The sequence below is a fragment of the Syzygium oleosum genome, unplaced genomic scaffold (genome assembly GCF_021117445.2).
Source record: "Syzygium oleosum isolate NSW1041296 unplaced genomic scaffold, Sole_v2.1 Sole_v2.44, whole genome shotgun sequence".
NCBI lineage: Eukaryota > Viridiplantae > Streptophyta > Magnoliopsida > Myrtales > Myrtaceae > Syzygium > Syzygium oleosum.
This window is the reverse complement of record NW_026607528.1, coordinates 779,124-797,959: the sequence shown is the minus strand read 5'-3', so window position 1 is coordinate 797,959 and position 18,836 is coordinate 779,124. Positions and strand designations below refer to the sequence as shown.

The following is an 18,836-nucleotide window of genomic DNA, read 5'->3' as shown; positions in this document are numbered from 1 at the left end:
ATTCACGGTCACTTCATGACCCTTTCTGGTATGATTTGCCAAGTGATTTTCGTGGACAATGTCATGAAATTGAAACTGAAACCAGCTGAATGTGTCACATTTGAAAAATCGTAGCACCTAAATAGATCTGCCGTCATCCAAAAGAAACCAAAAATTCATTTCGTCATTTAAATGGGCAACGCAAGAAAATAATTTCGCTAGCGGGGTCTACACACAACGACATACATGCAATTTAACAACCGATGTTTAGGCAATGACCCATATTCAATTTTTACTTTTAGCAAGCATTTCCATTCCATATATAAAGTGATATTCTATTTGTTCACGTAAACATCTATCTAGATATAGTTGCGATTTCTTTACGTAAAAACCCTCTTATGAAAATCTCAAAAGTCCATCCTAACCGTCTGATATGGGACCAGTTGCGAACAAATTTCCAGAATGGATTGATCAACAAATGAATAAAGTTTAGCCTGACATTTATCAAAGTGAATAGATGAAAGGTCGGCCAGCTACGAGCGAGAGCTATAAACAGTCTAGCATAAATTATGTCTGGCACGGATTTTTCATAGGAGCGGAACGGGTTTCAATTATAGGTACAGGTAAGAGCAGATGCTCCAAATGCATTTGTCCAAGTCTTTAATTTATTTGACCCAAAAAAAAAGTCTTTAATTTAGCTTTGGAAATGTTCATGTTGATCCTCCACGACCTCTACCGAAATTCACTACTAAATTCCATAGATTCGCTGCTCAGTCTCACCAATTCCCCAAACTCCTTGCCCAGCTTGTGCTTCACCTCACATTCCCCTTCCGTTTTAGCATGCAGCAACGTTATCGTGGTTTCATGCTCGCTTCACCTTCCCATTACAATTCCCCGAAGATTCCATTTATTAATGGAAAAGCAAGTGAAGCCGTACTGGAACTCCAATTTCAATCAAAGCACCAGCGTAGGTTGCACGCGCTGGCACCTTCCGCTTAATGCTGAGGAAATTACGCGTGCAATAACTCAGCATATTTCAAGCAGTCGGCATCGTTCAAGCGCGCACAGTTGAAAAACCAAGGACTTTTCCTTCTTTTTTTTGGTCCGTAGAAAAAGCAAGGACTCGGAGCATCTTTATTGCAAGTTGGTTTTCTTTTCTACTTTTTTGTTAAAAGGAAAAGCAAGTCAAGTCAAGAAGCCCTTGCATAGCTTCCCCGCAACTTCCGCATAATGCTGCGAATATTACGCGTGCAATAACTCAGCATTCTTTAAGCAGTCGGCAAACATCATTGTTCAAGCACGCACAGTAGAGAGTGTTGTGTGTTGGTAATCCAACGTCCAAGGCTGAGGATCGGGAGAGATCCCAGCAGTGGATGGGTTGTGTTGTTTGAACACTCCTCAGGTAGTTGACGACTCCTTGCCCTTGTCCGTTTCCTACTTTGATTGCTCCTTTTTTTCTGATGACTTGTCTGAGAGTTTCTATTGTTGTTCGAATGTAGATCTGAGTTTCAGTCCTGCGAGACATTTCTGCTATTCCCAGATCTGGGAATCCATATATCTCCCCTCTGTTTCCTTCTCCATCAATCTCTTTCACAATCCTCTTAGAGATGACAAGAAAAGAACCCACTCATTCAGAATATCCAACCCACGAGCCCTCTTCCTCATCGACCTCTCCACATGTAGGTGATTATGAAGGCAAAACCAAAGGGCCAAAGGGAAATGATTACGAAGTGTTCTTGAGCTTTAAAGGGGAAGACACTCGCAAAGGTTTCACCGATCATCTCTATCATAACCTTGACCTTGCAGGAATTCGCGTGTTCAGAGACGACAATGAACTCCGTGTTGGTGAGGAGATTAGTTCAGGGCTTCTCTGTAGTATTACGAATTCTAAGATCTCGATTCCGATTATTTCGGAGAAGTATGGTTCAAGCAAATGGTGCCTTCGCGAGCTGGCTGAGATGTTAAAGTGCAAGAGAAGTAAAGGGCAGATAGTGTTGCCCATATTTTACAAAGTGGAACCCTCACAGGTGCGATATCCTACTGGGAGATCAAGAGATGCTATCAATGCACATAAAAAGAATACGGACGAAATGATTGTGAAGAAATGGGAAGAAGCACTCAAAGAAGTCAGCTTCTTGAAAGGATGGGTATCGGAGAAAATTGATAACGGGTATCTTATACTCCAACAAAAAAATTGTTTAATTTTTTATAAATAGATCTTTCTCGAAAAGAATGTACATATTGCTATCCCATACTGATCTTAATTGTAATTTGACAGGCATGAAGGAACATTGGTTGAAATTGTTGTCAAAAAAGTTATGGGCGAGCTAAAAAGACTTTTTCAGCTAAATGTCCCTGAACAGTTGGTGGGAATTGATGATCATGTGCAAGTGATTATGAGCAAGATAGATGTTGAATTCAAGGGCACAATGATTATTGGAATTTATGGAATGGGCGGCATCGGTAAGACAACTCTTGCAAAAGTGTTATACAACAGACTCTCTAGTTATTTTCGTTGTCGTAGCTTCGTGGCAAATATCCGAGAAACATCTCGGCGAAAGGGTATTGAATGCATACAAAAGCAGCTTATTTCTGACATAATAAGAATTTCGTATGATGTGTCTAATATCGATGAAGGAGTCAGTGTCATCAAATCTCATTTTACGAGCAAGAAAGTCCTAATTCTTTTGGATGATATGGATGATACTACTCACTCGAATGCTTTGGTCGGGGATGGTAGTTGGTTTGAAGCGGGAAGTATAGTCATCATCACAACTAGAAACCAAAGCATTCTCGATGAAGGTTGGGCGGGCTACATGTACCAAATCAATGAGTTGTCGTTGGATCAATCATTGATTTTATTTAGTAGACATGCATTTCGAAAGGATTCTCCTCCGAGTGATTATGAGGATAACTCTCGTGATATCGTATCTACTACTGGGGGGCTTCCATTAGCTGTTGAAGTTATAGGTTCATTCTTGTACGGAAAGAAAAAAGGAGCATGGGAAGATACATCAAAGAAATTAAGGAAAGTGCCTAATAAGAAAGTGCAAGAGACGTTAAAGATAAGTTACGATGCATTAGATCTTGAGGACCAACGGATATTTTTGGATATTGCATGTTTTTTTATTGGATCATCTCAACAAAGTCCAACTTATATGTGGGATGCTTGTGATTTCTTCCCTGGGACGGGGATCGAAGTATTGAGTCTTATGTCCCTAATTAAAATTGATGAAGAAGGCAAGCTAATGATGCATGATCAACTGAGAGATCTTGGAAGGGAAATTATTCGTCTAGAAAATCCAAATGAGCCTCAAGAGCGTAGCAGATTGTGGATTTATAAGGAAGCCCTAGATGTGCTTGACAACAACAAGGTAAGAGTTTTCTGTACTTGTTTCGGTCAATGATGTATGTCCATCTTCCCTTTCTTGTTTGAAATAAAAATAATCATTAGTCTTATATCCCCTAAACTTGCTGCTTCTACTAGCAAAAGAGTTCTTTTGATCAATTGTTGTTTTTGCCTAATTCTAGAACATAATTGAGGAGCAATTTCTTGTTTATGGATGATTAATATATCTTTACCTAGTAGTATTGTGATGAGGATGCTCTTCTTTTGATAACTTCAATGCAACGATAAAAACTACAAAAACATAATGTTTGACATAGTACTTTCAGAGAAAAACTGACACTTATAAAATGTAGCAGGCATGCCTTTCCCACATATTTGCTTGCTGTCCGCGTTTGATATTTGGATTCGTCTTCTGATTTCTTGTGAGGTCTTTTATTTCTTTCTTCTTTTACTACGTATTGACTTCTTTTAATTTGTTTGATATGATAAATGAGACATCCATTCATTTGTGATGATTTAGCTATCTTGGTTCCTATATTTGTTAAGTTGGGTTGAGTGTATCCCCTTAGTATTATTGGTTGTGCAATTTAGTCCCCCATCTATTTTTGTTTTTGCTCAATATAGTCCTTTTTTTTTTGGTAAGGATCAATATAGTCCTTTAACTTTTACTTTTTTTGCAATCGAGCCTTTGTCGTCAATCGTTAGTTGACATCGTCAATTTGTTGATGTGGCGTTCGTATTAATTTATGATATATGAGCAACCATGTAATATAACCCTTTAGATATATATTATTTTCATTGCATGGACTTTTCATGATAGTGAATAGTTTCTTTCTATTAATATGCCAATACTTTTTTATTTTTGTGATGATGGATGATTTTTCTATTAATCCCCCGATATTATTTATTGTTAAATATAAGCTGTCCTGAAATTATACTTATTTGTTTATTGTTCAACTCTTAGTGAGCATCTTATTTAGCAAAGATTTAGTTAACATGTATACCATTATCTTATTTTTGTGAAACGATAATTAATTTGGGGTATATGTGACTGGGGTATACTAGTTTGGGATTTTTATGGCATGAAAATTAGTATGTTGTAAATGTGGAAGAAGTCTACCAGTTTAGGATTTTGGTTATTATTAAACAAGTAAATATGATTTTGAATTTTGTGTGATGATAAATTTTCATTCTTAGCATGAAAGTTAAAAGGTGATCCAGTAAAAGCAATTATAACATATGGATGATTTGTACAATCATCAAACAAGCATGTGCAAATGTCATGAGTATCACTAGTTATAAATGTTGGGATGCAAAACATAATGAAATGACAGGACCATAGAAAAAAATGCTACCAATGGTTTCCTGCGAGCATATTTTTGCATGAAGGAAAATGTAATCAACTAAATAGAACACTGGTTATAAGTGAAAAAAAGAAGAAGGTATCTATGAAGTTGTTGACAGAAATACAATAAATATACAAGAAACTGTTAATGTGAAAACAAGTAGCGTCTCATTTGAAAGAATAAAAGTTCGAAGGAAAAGTTGAAACCGCCAAACAAGTCCGTATTATTGACTCTCATTATTTGCGCTCAATGTGAAATTCGTCACCTAAAACAAAAAACGAATTTGAGTTCCTAAAATATTAGGTTACAACAAAAGAAAAATGTAAAAGACTAGAGTTCCTTAAGAATACAATTGTATCAATCTTTATGTCCAATCTGTTCATACGGAAGATCTCATTAATCTATGGGACAATTGATCAAAATTTAGATGACTACTACTACACTGTAACAAAATCAACACCACAACGAAAAGATAGCGTCAAACATCTATAGTAATAAAAAGAAAGTAAGAATCATGTATAGAACATTCAATATTATCAATTTTCCTTCCACGTACAATGCAAAACCCTCAATGATGAAACACATGATAAGAAAGGAACGTAAAACACATGTATACCTTTTGCGATGACATTCTTGTTTTCATTTTGATGTTTAAAATTACAAACGAAATATACCAGAAAGAGTGGGGGCATTCTACAATTGGGATTCTTTAATTTTGATACATGTTTTGATGGCAGGTTTAATGGATGTATTTTGACTGTTAGAGTCGTATTGATTCACATATACAGGATAGGAGTAAACGTAGTGTTATTACATATATAAATGGCATGAATTTTCATAGATATATTTGATTTAGTGTATGTATGAAGAGAGGCCTTCTATTATAATTGCAAATGGATGCAAATTTTGGGCATTCAGAAGGTGCAAATTGCGAAGGGCATAATTGGAAGAGGAAAAAGTTCAGGAACAACCGCTTGAGCTTCACATCTTTACATAGATTAGATAAATAGTATGCAACCGCAACCTTTCATTTCACAAAATTTAAAGGAGAAGCCTACGCCATAGTAGTATGATAGCAAATTGAAATCAGTGCATTTTATTTTACATCAGTTGATCTCATCTCATTATTTAAAACTTATGGTCCACAATGTTTTCAAGTTGCAGGGCACTAGAAAGATTGAGGCACTTTCTCTTGGCAAATGTGGTATAGGAAGAAGATACACAGCTAAACAATTTAAAGAAATGACCAACTTGAGGTTCCTTATAACGGATGGTGTGAATTTCACCGGAGATTTCCAAAGCTTACTTCCTAAATTAAGATGGCTTCAGTGGGTGGGTTGTCCCTCGGATTTCGTTGCGACCAACTTTCATCCGAAAAAATTAGTTGTACTCGATTTGTCAAACAGTGCAATTTCGGAGGATTGGGGAGGATGGGCTCCACTCAAGGTAAGATGTAACGAAGGCATTGAAGTATTTTCAATATAATTTTTTTCCTTGTACATATAACATTTGAAAATTGATTTTCATAATTAAACTAGTCGTTTCTCTTTAATCTCATACTATTAAAGGAATACATGGTGCCCAATGAATGCATCTCTTTTCCATGTGAATTTGTCATCTGCTACTTGATAATACAAGTTGCTTTTATTTAATCAGTAAACATTTCCTTTGAAATGTTATTCAGAAATATATGCAGTCGGCACTTGTATATCCCCAACATTCTTTTGCAATTGATATGCTTAAAAAATATTTATATGTTGGCATAGCCAAACACTACTAAAAAAGACATTTAAAATTAAATAAGACAACCGTGAAGGAGTCGGGGAGCATGGGTATTTTTTGAGGAATTCTAAAAAGTCAAAAACATAAGGAGTAGTCGAAAATCACAAGCTGCCAGAGTCCAATGACATTGAGGTACCATTTCTTTTTTTCAGATGGCAACCAAGCTCAAAGTTCTCAACCTCAAGAATTGTTTATCTTTGAAAAGAACTCCCGACTTGTCCGTTTTCGAAAGCTTGGAGATTTTGATTCTTGCAGATTGTGAGAATTTGAAAACGATTCATCCTTCTATCGGGGACATCAAGACCCTCATTTCCTTGGATGTCTCTGATTGTAGAAGGCTTCAGAAGCTACCGGCAGGAATAGGTAGGATGGTAAAATTGAGGGATCTTCGCATTAATGGCACTCATATACAAAAGATTTCTATTTCGAGAGGTTGTTTGATGAAGCTGGAGACTCTATGTGCCAGAAGTTGTGAACGACTTTCTCAACTTCCTAAATCTATGGGGTTCCTTGTCTCGTTAACTCTATTGGACTTATCTTGTTCAGAAATTGAAGAATTACCTGAATCAATTGGTTTCATGAAGGACCTCAAGACTTTGAATGCCAAAAAATGTAGACTGTTAGCCCGCATACCCAACTCCATAGGCGATCTAACATCTCTGCGAAGCTTGTCCTTACATGGTTGCTCCTCATTGATAGAGATCCCTGACTCGATTGGAAAATTGGCATCATTGATCAAGCTGAACTTAGGATACACATCGATTACGAAATTACCTGAAAGCATTGGGAATATGCCAAATTTGAGGATCTTGGACATAAGTGGAGCTGACATAAAGGAATTGCCTGATGCCATCGGGAAGTTGGCAAAACTCCAAAGGTTGGACGCCCTCCTATGCAAAAATCTAGAACGACTACCTAGTAATATATGCGAATTGGTTTCCCTGGAGGAGCTTTCTTTAGGATGTTCTGGCATTTCGGGCTTGCCAGAAAGCATTTCTAAGCTTTCTTCTCTCCAAAAGCTCAGTGTTGCATGTTGTGAAAAGCTCCGAAAATTACCAGAACTGCCCTCTGACTTAACAGCTCTAACTATCACCTGCCAGAGTCCGTCGTTGCCCAATCTTTCCCAGCTATCCCGTCTCAAGACACTCGCTCTTTGTAATTGCCCTTGGCTTGAACGTGTCCCAGAGCTTCCCATTGGACTATCGGTGCTTAGTATTGAAGGTTGTGGAAAATTGAAAGTGTTCACGAATGTGTCAAACTTGAAGCACTTATCAAATTTGAGTCTCTACGGGTGCTTTGATCTCTCAGAAATCACCAGCTTGGAAGGTTCACATTGCCTATCCAACTTATCCACAAGGCAATGCCCTAAGATATCTGGGGTTGATGGGATTGAAGATTCTTCGAAGTTGATGAGCCCAAAGGCATCTCGGCTCGATGGATTGCTAGATCTTTCCAATTCAAAGATTCTGCAGAGAATAGACGCCGCAGCAAGTTGCGCGAATTCAACTGAAATTCAAAATCTTGGTGGATCAAAATCCTCTCAAGTGTCGGATATCCTTAAGTGCACGTCCGCTGGACGATTGCTAGACTTTTCCAGTTTTAAATACCTGAGTAGGCTTTATGTTTGGAGATGCAATAGTATAACTGAACTTCAAGGCCTCGATGGATCAGAATCCTTGACATTTTTTAGTATTGGCGAGTGCTCTTCCCTTAGATCGGTGGACCTCTCGAACAGAAAGAATCTGCAGGATTTTATATCCATACGTTGCGAAAATTTAGTTGAAATTCGAGGGCTCGAGGGATTAGGACCCTCGCTAGTTTTCGATATTTATGGATGTCCGTCTCTTAGAGAATCACCGGACCTGTTGCGTTTAAAGGCGTTGGCGACGGAGGAGCAGATTAGACGGGAGTCCCGCTGGTGGTGAGGGAGATGGGAGGTCGGTTGTCGTCTGGGCCAGTGGGGGGGGGGGAGAGAGTTATCACAGACAGAAGGTGTTTCGGATCTCCTCCCCATTTTCCTCTTCCCATCCGTTAGAGGGATGTTTTCGCGAGAATGGAAGAAGAGCAAATGTTTTCGCGACTGAGGGAGAGGGGTTCACCGAGTCCTCAGCTTCCTCTCTCCATTTTTTCCTTCCCCCTCAGGGGGGCTCCGAAGCGATGGTTGCTCGCAGACTTTTTGCCCGATTCCTCGAGCTCGAATTCCGATTTCCAGAACTAGATTGAGATGGTTAGTTCTTCTTCTTTTGATTGATGCTTGATTCGCCTGGTTACTTCTTCTTCTCCTCCTCCTCCTCCTTCTTCTTCTTGAATGATGGAAGGTTGGGGTTGATGATGTTCCTGTGGAAGTTTAACGGTAGCGCCTGTGTTGTGTATGTATACAAAGAAAATTATGTAAAGAAGCAAAGGGACTAGCATCAGCCTGGCGGATATCCTTTCTGGCAGGGTGCTTGTATTTACTGATGAAGTGAAAATTGATTGATGTCGACGAGTCTTCTTGAATGAGGATTGCTTCATAATACTAACTCAGGGATTGATGTTTGTCTACTCACACACAAACTAATATACAATCAATCAAACATGAACTATGAGTATGGGTTGTACCTTTCCATTCTGAGGAGTTTCTCCCTTGCATGAACACAGAATGTGTGACGTTTGCTGGTGGCGAAAGGAATATTAAAAAAGCGGGAGGCAAGATTATTGTGTTCGGTTGTCTGCCTAGTTCTTGGGGCATGAACTTTTGTCTTCCCAGCTCAAAGCACTCTTTGCCTTCCTCTTCAAATGATGTAAAGGAGTCAAAGTTATTTGATGACACTGTTACTTGGATATTCATATATGTTAAATTGTTTTTCCTGTATTTAGTTGCTCCCAAACATTCATGTAATAAAAGAAGTATCTTACACTCCTTTGCTAGGAGTGAATGGGGTCAACAAGGTTAACCTATGTCCAAGTATTTGCCTTTTCATCTCTGCTTTTTGGGTGATAAGCTGGTGGAATTTCCACTCTTCATTGATGGTACATCATTGTTATGCTATGCTGAATGCTGATAAGTTCCTCTGGATTAGTCAGAGCATTATGACTAGTGGCTATTAATTATACCTATGCAAGATTTTTACCTTGAAATTCGTTTTTAGGATTTCTATCTGTATAGGTGCAATTAAATAGATGGAAATTGGTCACATCAAAATCATTCCCAGTTGGGATCAGTAGGAGGATCATTGGATCCATAAAGTTAACCCTAATTAGCAGGTTGGCCTTTAGATTTTGTTTTAGATGTACTATGGGTCACGCACAATGAGAACTGGGGCCTAATTTGGTTTCCTATGAGATTGAGTCCTAATTAAATAGACAAAGTAGGATATTTGGGACTGGGATTAGGAATCCCATTCTACTTCTGAAACAATATTCAAAGGCCAAACCTGCTAATTAGGGCTAACTTTGGGGATTGAACTATAAGGGGATTATAAATGAGAATGAGGTGTTGCCCTCATCCTGAATTAGATTGTATGGAAGATTTAATTGGTGGTCGTGGCAAGGCTGAACATACTTTCTATACAGACTTGGGGGAATCCTTAAGCTTTCTGCTGGAGTAAGAATAACCTTTTATTGCTGGAGTTGGAAGTGGGCTCTACCTTCATAAGAGCTTGGGTTGGGGTAAATGGAAGGTCTGCTGTGCCTCCACAAACAGCAGTGCAGCACAATGCCAACACCTTTGTATGGCAACCATCTCTTCTGGCTGGGGATGGAATTCTTTTTTACGTAATAGCATATATCTCTTTACCTTGTCTATTTCTTTCATCCTCTTGTCTTCTTCTTTACACTGTTATCATCTGGATTTGCATTTGTTTTATTCTCTTCTTAACTTTTGCCCTGGATTCTTCTCTAGTTAACTTTCTTTAAGAGGTACGAGAGCTTCTTCACTGATGTGCTTCTGCTGTGGTGATGCTCGTGCTTTTGTCTTCCACTTTTGAGCTTCATTCCCTCTTTTCGAAGATAACACACAGGTGTTAGTACAGAAAAAAGATTAAGTATCTATCACTTTAGACCTTAATTTTCTGTAGTCTTATGATCATTGATTCAAAGTATGGTCCAATTTCAATCATTTAGGATCAATCTTAACAACCTTTACCTTAAGGGTTAGATTTTATACTGCAGGGATTGCTTCCCATATGTGTACTGATTAGATCATGAACAGTCGTTTTGTGTAGCTGTGACATGCCATCTATGTATAACTATCTAAAAAACGAATGTGCTTGCCATATCGACGTGAGAATTGGCTCTAGGCAATCTGTTGGGATGCAAGATCTCAGGCCTGGTGCTTGTGCTCCAGAATCTAGTATAGTGGAATCCTCTAGAATCTAGTATTGTGGAATCCTTGTCAGTTTCTCACCTTGTGTTTCTGGATTCTCTCCCATGATTGACCGAAATTTTTACTTCCTGTTCTCCGACTCATGTATGATACACATTACATTTTTTTCATGTCTAGTTCATGTTACGTTTCATGATGTCCTTTTTGGGGATATTATAGTGCTTGTGCTGTTTGGAAGTTTTCAATTGGCAGGGATCCTCTTCATAGAGATACCTGTATTTGTATTGCACCTTGCTATTGTCCCTTTTGGTTCCTTTTTTGATCATATTTTCATTCTAGAGTGACAAATTTTCCGTTCTGTTAATCAAATAGTTCAAATGAAAGTTTTAATGGTGATCTAGACACAATCAAGTCATTGACTTGATTGGATAGTGACATACATGTCGCTGTTATCTTATCAACAGGCTGTGATAGCAATATTGCAGCAGGCTATGCAATACGTTGACCAGACACGTGAGCTTGAGACCAAGATAGAGCTTATTAAGACACTTAACTCTGTCGCTGCTCGGAAGGTGAATATGTGAAATCAAACTCTATTACTGCTTATATTCATCAGCAATCTGTTTTTATTTTGTGGTTTCTATAGCTAGTTTTGTCATGCCAGATTTTATTTCGAAATGGAGAGAGCACGGTTGATCAAGAAACTTGCAAAAATAAAGGAAGAACAGGGTCTTATAGCAGAAGCTACTGATTTGATGCAAGAAATCAGGGTAACTTGAATTTGACTTCTGTTGCCATGTAATTGGTTTTTCCTTGTCCGACATTCCTATGATGGGTTGGTAATGAAGGTAGAAACTTTTGGAGCAATGGCAAGGATGGAGAAAATTGCTTTATTGTTTAACAAGTACGGGTATTTTGTATTGCTTTTAGCCGTTTATGCACTATTACTATGATTGGTTTTCTGATCGATGGATTTTGCAGGTTCGTTTGTGCTTACTTCGCAGGATTATGTCTGTGCAGATATCTTTTCCAGGAAGATCAGCCCCTGAGTGTTTGATGCTGATCCTTCCAAAGAGAAGGAAAAGCCTAAAGAAGGTGAAAACATTGTGGAACAAGTGCCAGCTGATATTCCGTCACTTCTGGAGTTGAAATGGATATACTATTACTCATGATATGGTAAATTGGTGTATTTCTTTTTCTAATGTTGTGTCCACTATCTTTTAACTAATTTGTTTTTGCCAATCAAGTGCCACCTGGTGTTCAGGTTGTGGTTCGAACCATGAACTTGTATGGCTTTATATATCTGGCACATACTCTTCTTCCTTTCTAGCTTTATCGCAAACTCTGACGTTCCAGATGTTCTTGGTAGATTTGAATTCGCATCTTAGTTTACCCCACATTTTATGTGCTTAATGATGTAGGTATAGGTAATACTCACATAACAATGATTACCTTGAGATTTGTCGATACTGTAAGGCGATATATGAGATTCCATCAGTGAAGGGCAACCCAGAGCTGTGGATGCCGGTGAAGCTCTTTCCTTGTTAAGTCTTCACTGAGTTTTTCAAGGCACAGCTGTTCATTCTGTGATTTAATTAAATGCAGGTTCTAAGGAAAATCTGCCGGTACTTAATTCTATCACCACATGATCCTATGCAGTCAAGCCTTCTTAATGCCACTTTAGAGGATAAACATCTCTCAGAAATTCCCCAATTCAGGTACCATCTTTGAATTGGTCTAGGTAATTGGTTGTGCATCTTGCAATATCTCAATAATGTGCCATAGAATTTGGTCGACCATGCCTTTGATATTTTAACGCAGGTTGCTGCTGAAATAATTGGTCACGGCGGAGGTTATCCCAGGGCCTCCTCTTTAAAGTACTTTCAAAGATGAATTTGCCAATGAGAAAACATGCTAGGAGGTGCACTTGTTGAGAAGGCAGCAGAAAATCTTAGACAGGGCCGAATCATAGTCAAAAGAAGAATTTTGGCTTCACCTGGGCGAGACAAGCTACCTTTAGCTGGGAGCCTCTTCAGAGAATCATTGAACATGTAATTACAGAACTTTGTCGTTTTTCTTCTTTTCATTGGATCATCATTCAGATGTGACTCACTCTAGTTTCTGCAGAATATTATTGTCGTTTTGAAGTACTCCTTGAGGATTACCTTAAACAGATTTGCAGAGCTGTTATGCCTCAGTATCCAGGTCTGATTATATGGAACATTTGTTTATGTTCTTTATCAATGTCACTCTTTATGAATGATTGCCTAGACCCCTCATTTAACCCTGAGCAGCCTCTCTGCCTGTGATCCCTGATTGGGGTATGGTTGCTGGACTTGGATACAAGTTCCAAAATATGTGTAAAAGAGGTTTTGGTGCAATGAAAGCCGAAGGCTTGTCATGGATTTGAGAATGTTGTCTTCATAGTTTTGTTTCGTACACTTGGCTTAGTCAACTTCTGCTCATAAATTTGTTGTAGCTGTAAGTTTCATTGTCTGGCCTGGTGAAACCATTTCTTGTGCCATGGAGCCTGAAATTCTAATGCACTTTAGAAGAGTGGGAGGAGCTCTGCTATATTGCTAGAAATAGCTGAGCAAGCTTTTTCTGCTAGTATTAACACTCACCATTTCCTGTATTTAGAAAATCTTTGTAGCTAAATCACTCCAGGAAAAGAGCTTTGTTTTTGGGTTCTCTTACTGCTGTTGTTAAGAGGTTTAATCAATCACATGCCTCAATTTATTAAATCAACACTATCATCTGATAGATAGGCCATATAATGATAATTATACAAGCTAGTATGATATTCTATCAGCATGACCTCTTACTTCTATATTACCATTTTAGGAAGCTGAGAAGCATCTCTCCTTAATGGTTTTTTCCAAGTCCGTGGTGGCAAAGATAGACCGGCCAATGGTAATTGTCAGTTTCCAGATGACAAAGGAAAGCAATGAGATTTTGGACTCAGAGGCAACAAATTTGGAAAAGCTGCTTGACCTTGTCGAGAAAAGTTGCCACCAAATCCCCAAGGAAACCACGGTTCGTAAGGCTGCTTTGAGAGCTTGAAGATGTTCTTAGTTGAATGAATGATCTCTCTCCCCTCGAGCCTCCCTCTCTCTCTCTCTCTCTCTCTCTCACCGACGAATGCTGTTTCACATTGTGGTCTGAAGTGGGGACTGAAGATATTCCTCATAGAACTCTAGCGTAGCTGTCTTAAATTTGATTGCATATTTTGCAGGGGGACCAGATCCGGGCCTTGTTTCGGACTGAAATGATATACTGAATACACTTTCTGTATAGGAAATGTAGTTTGGTCTTTTCATCTTTCTTCTTTCTTCTTTCCCCCCTCTTTTTAATTGAAGATTTGCGGGCTTTCAGGGTCCAGAACTTGTACCAATGGAACAGGTAGCGGCACAAGATGTGCACTCATTTGAATTAAAATAAGCTCCTTGTTACAGAATTGTGTTTTGCATTACAAATATTGCCTGTGCTTGTATTTTTCTAACATCGGGCATAACATTAGCTCTCCAGATTAAAGGCTTAATGAATGCTACTTTTCCATTTCGTTTCACATTCGAAATGAGCACCTGTTTCTAGGGTGCTTCATTTCAATAACATAACTGTACTTTTTATGTCCTCAAATGACGTTATTTTTCTCCAAGTTGATACTTGATATGGCGTGGACCTTGTCCTATAGATTTCGAGCTCCATCATTTTCTTTATGGAAACTGAAAAGATTGGGAAAAGCTGTGGTCACGATAACTTTCTTTACAAAGTAAATGTATTTATCATTTTATTAAAGAATGCGATCATCCAACTTACTTAGCATAAGTCAGACTAAGAAAATTAATAATTTTCAATGCACTAACCTTTCTTGTTATATGTGTCGTTCAATGCTTTGGAAATTACATCAATCATCATAAGATACACTTCAAAGTCATTCTTGAGGTCCTCATTAACATGATCAATTATTTATGAGAAGTAAAATTTGTTTTTTCTTAAAAATTTAATTTTCGGTTTAAAGTAACCAGAAACCTTTTTTAGTGTAATTGTCAACGCCTTATTTCAAGCGTAGGGAAAATTCGAGGTAACGCAAAAAATCAATTTTCCGGCCATTATTTGAAGATCTCTTTTCGCCACATACATGAAAACCAATTAAAATTCTGAAAAAGAAAAAGAAAAAAACAACTGCTATAAAGCATTCAAAACATTTTGTTGGACAAAAATTAACGTAAGAAAAAGTTTGTGATGTTCGTTACATTAAGGGTGGATCACATGCTTAGTGAAGAAGAACCCCATCAATTTTAGTTGATAATTTTCGGCCAATTGGAGTGGTACCAATTTGAAAACCGTCATTCGTTTTCCCATTTCTTGTTTTTTTTACGGAACCTTAAATCCCATCTTCCCTTCTTTTTATACAATTATTTTGTTTTCAATTACTTTTTCTTTTTTTACTTTTCCATCCTACCTGTAGTCATTTTAAAGGGCTGACATTACAATGATAGTGCAGGATAGTACAGCTGATTATTGAGAAGATCATGACTCCTGATGTTGCGGAGGTCAAGGACCTGGACTCAACTCTGAGAGGCACGGGCGGGATTGGGTCGACGGGGGTGTGAGGCCCGTGTGCTGGGTTTCGGCCATCAACTTTGTTCTTTAAAAGTTTATTTTCATTGGGTTTTAGGCTGTGCCTGGGATGCACGCAGGTCTGGCAGGAGGATTATCTTGGTGAGAAATTTCATCGAACTCTTGGTGCGTAAGTATCTGCTAATTGCTATGTGCTCAGCCACCCTTTTGAAGTATCTCCTTGTGCTCAGCCTCTCTCCATTTAATTGTGTAATTTGGAATAAAGCCTTTCGAGTTGCTAGTTTGCTGGGTTAATCCTTCCGTCAAGTAATTAGCAGTGCCGCACGATGCCATCACCTTTGTACGGCAACCGTCCCTTCTGGCTGGGGAAGGAATTTTTTTTTTTTCGTCATAGCATATAGCTATTTACCTTGTGTATTTCTTTCGTCCTTCTGTCTTCTTCTTTTGCTGCCGTCATCTGGTTTTGCATTCGTTTTGTTCTCTTCTTTACTTTTTGCTCCAGATGCTTCTCTAGTTAACTTTCTCAAGAGGTACGAGAGCTTCTTCAGTGATGCGCTTCTGTTGTGGTGATGCTCGTGCTTTTGTTTTTCTACTTTTGAGCTCATTCCCCCATTCAAGATAACATACAGTTGTCAGTACCAAAATAAGGATTAAGAATCTATCATTTTAGACCTTAGTTTTCTGTATTGTCTTATGATCATCGATCAAAATAATGGCCCAATATCAATCATTTGAGATCGATCTTAACAACCTTTTCCTTAGGGTTAGATTTATACGTACTTATACTGCATGGGTTGCCTCCCATATGTGTACTGATTAGATCTTGAACTGTCATTTTGTGTAGCTGTGACATACCATCTACATATAACTATCTGGAAAACGAATCTCTTTGGCATATCTATATGGGAATTGGCTCTAGGCAATCTGTAGAGATGCAAGATCTCAGGCCTGGTGCTTTTGCTCTCGAATCTAGTATGGTGGAATCCTCTCCTGTTTCTCACCTTGTGTTCTTGGATATTTTCCCATGATTGCCCCAAATTTTTAGTTCTTGTCTACTCATGTATAACTCACATTACTTTTTTTCTCATGTCTAGTTCAGGATACGTTCATGATTTGTCCTTTGTGGGGATATTTAAGTACTTGTGCTGTTTGCAAGTCTTCAATTGGCTGGGATCCTCTTGATAGAGATACCGTATTTGTATTGCATCTTGCTATTATCCTTTGTGGTTCTTTTTTGACTATATTTTCATTCTATAGTGAAAATTTTCTTAATCAAATAGTTTAACTCAGTTTTAATTGTGCTCTCGACATTTATTGGATGGTTACATACGTTTTGCTATTTTCTTATCAACAGGCTTTGACAGCAATGGTACAGCAGACTATGCAATATATTGACCAGACACATGATCTCGAGACCAGGATAGAGCTTATTAAGACACTTAACTCTGTTGCCGCTGGGAAGGTGTCTATGTGAAATCGAACTCTATTGCAGCTTATGTTCATGAGCAATCTGTTTTTATTTCATGATTTCTATAGCTAGTTTCGTTATGCAAATACATGTCGAAATTGAGAGAGCCCGGTTGATCAAGAAACTTGCAAAAATAAAGGAAGAACAGGGTCCGATAGCAGAAGCTGCTGATTTGATGCTATAAATTGGCGTAACTAGAAGTTTACTGCTGTTGTCACTGATCTTGTAATTGGTTTTTCCTTGTCCAACATTCCTATGATGGGTTTGAATTGCAGGTAGAAACTTTTTGAGCAACGGCAAAGACGGAGAAACTTGCCTTTATCCTTGATTAAGTGTGGGTTTTTTGTATTGCTTTTAGCTGTTTATGCACTATTACTATATAATTGGTTTTCTGATCGATGGATTTTGCAGGTTCATTTGTCCTTAGATTGCCAGGATTATGTCTCTGCACAGATCCTTTCCAGGATTAGCCGTTTATGCACTATTACTATGATTGGTTTTCAATCGATGGGTTTTGCAGGTTCATTTGTGCTTAAATTGCCAGGATTATGTCCATGCACAGATTTTATTAAAATGAATAAAGGCTATTTTAATCTCTTCTCTTGGTCAACTAAATAGAGCCAGATTTTAAAAATCGCTTTCCCTGCTTGCTCCTATTGGAATTTAATTCCCTTTCGAGAAGGACTTGTATGTAACACCTTTGCCGTTGCACAAACCAACCCGAATTATCATTCAATGAAAGTAATTTCCCTGTTCATATCGCCAATCTACATTTATACAATATTTCGTAAGTATGAGGAATATATTATAATCCGAGTTAGTTAGCATTTATTAAGAATTTAATCAACTCGAGGTCTTATTTGGGTAAACAGTCTTATGGGAAGAAAGCAAGGCCGCCCTATATTCCATCCTACCATACTTATGCTTCGATTTTCCAACGGTACTGCCTTAATGCTTTATTTGGGAAGGAGGGGAAGAGGAGGAAAATGAAGTAAATTTTTGTAACTTTTGTGAGAAGAAGTGGGAGGAAAATTCAAAATTTTTCTCTCCTCCTTTCCTTCATGTACCCAAGCAAAGCAGCTTTTCCTTTATCACGACGATGCAGGCTTGCTAAATAGACCACAAGCATAGGGCAATTTATGCGTCATTGCGAGCATAGGGGTCATCATCAATTGGAATAAACTAAACATTAATTTCATTCATCAAATGTATGGTACTTCACTTGACGTCCAATTCATGTGCATCGGCCATTATCCACAAGATGCTCCGATGAACAATTGATGTGTCAGTTTATGTGGCAAAACATGCCATGGAGGCAAACATGTGAAGTTGGTCCTTGAAAGGCTGAGGCGTTGCGCGACCTAGCAAATCCAGATACTATCTGTTTCCGTCGTCCTCCAACTTGTGCTGTCCATTTTTTTTTTTTCAAGTGAAGAAGGATCTGACGGCACAAAGGAGATTATAGACCAATCAATGGACTAGTTTAAGAAAGAAAGGGATTCAACCACACACACAGCTTGCTTTGAAACTAAGAGGAATAATAAGGAGAGGGGGTACCGATGGCCATGTGAGCTTCAAGTTTCCAATTAGTGCATTTTTAAAGTGCTTGGCCTTTTGGGCCTGGAATCTTCTATTTTTTCGTGGATTATCTTTTTGCAGGTCTGAGCCGACAGTTTTTGTATTCTTGTGAACGTTGGAGAATCATCATATTCAGTCCCCACATTCATAAAGCGGAGTAATGGGAGCACAGCAATTATTGGTGGATGAGGTGACGAGAGTTTCAAGGAAGCTCCATCGAAAACCCGTGGGAAATTTCTTGCATCTTATGGGAGCAAATTCATGGTCACTTCATGACCCTTTCTGGTATGATTTGCCAAGTGATTTTTGTGGACAATGTCATGAAATTGAAACTGAAACCAGCTCAATGTGTAACATTTGAAAAAACGTAGCACCTAAATAGATCTGCCATCATCCAAACGAAACCAAACATTCATTTTTTCATTTAAATGGGCAACGCAAGAA

The 18,836-nt window shown here is 38.4% G+C and overlaps 1 protein-coding gene and 1 pseudogene across 1 annotated transcript in view; both read left to right on the top strand.

Annotated features, from left to right (window-relative positions):
- Positions 1 to 8,381, top strand: part of LOC115663517 (disease resistance protein RPV1-like) — a 69,830-nt gene extending 61,449 nt beyond the window's left edge. The window contains exon 5 of the mRNA XM_056306463.1: positions 6,609 to 8,381. Within this exon, the coding sequence (XP_056162438.1) occupies positions 6,609 to 8,381 (1,773 nt within the window). The remainder of the gene's footprint in view (positions 1 to 6,608) is intronic.
- A 2,638-nt stretch (positions 8,382 to 11,019) lies between these two features.
- Positions 11,020 to 18,836, top strand: part of LOC115667933 (26S proteasome non-ATPase regulatory subunit 12 homolog B-like) — a 73,215-nt pseudogene continuing 65,398 nt past the window's right edge.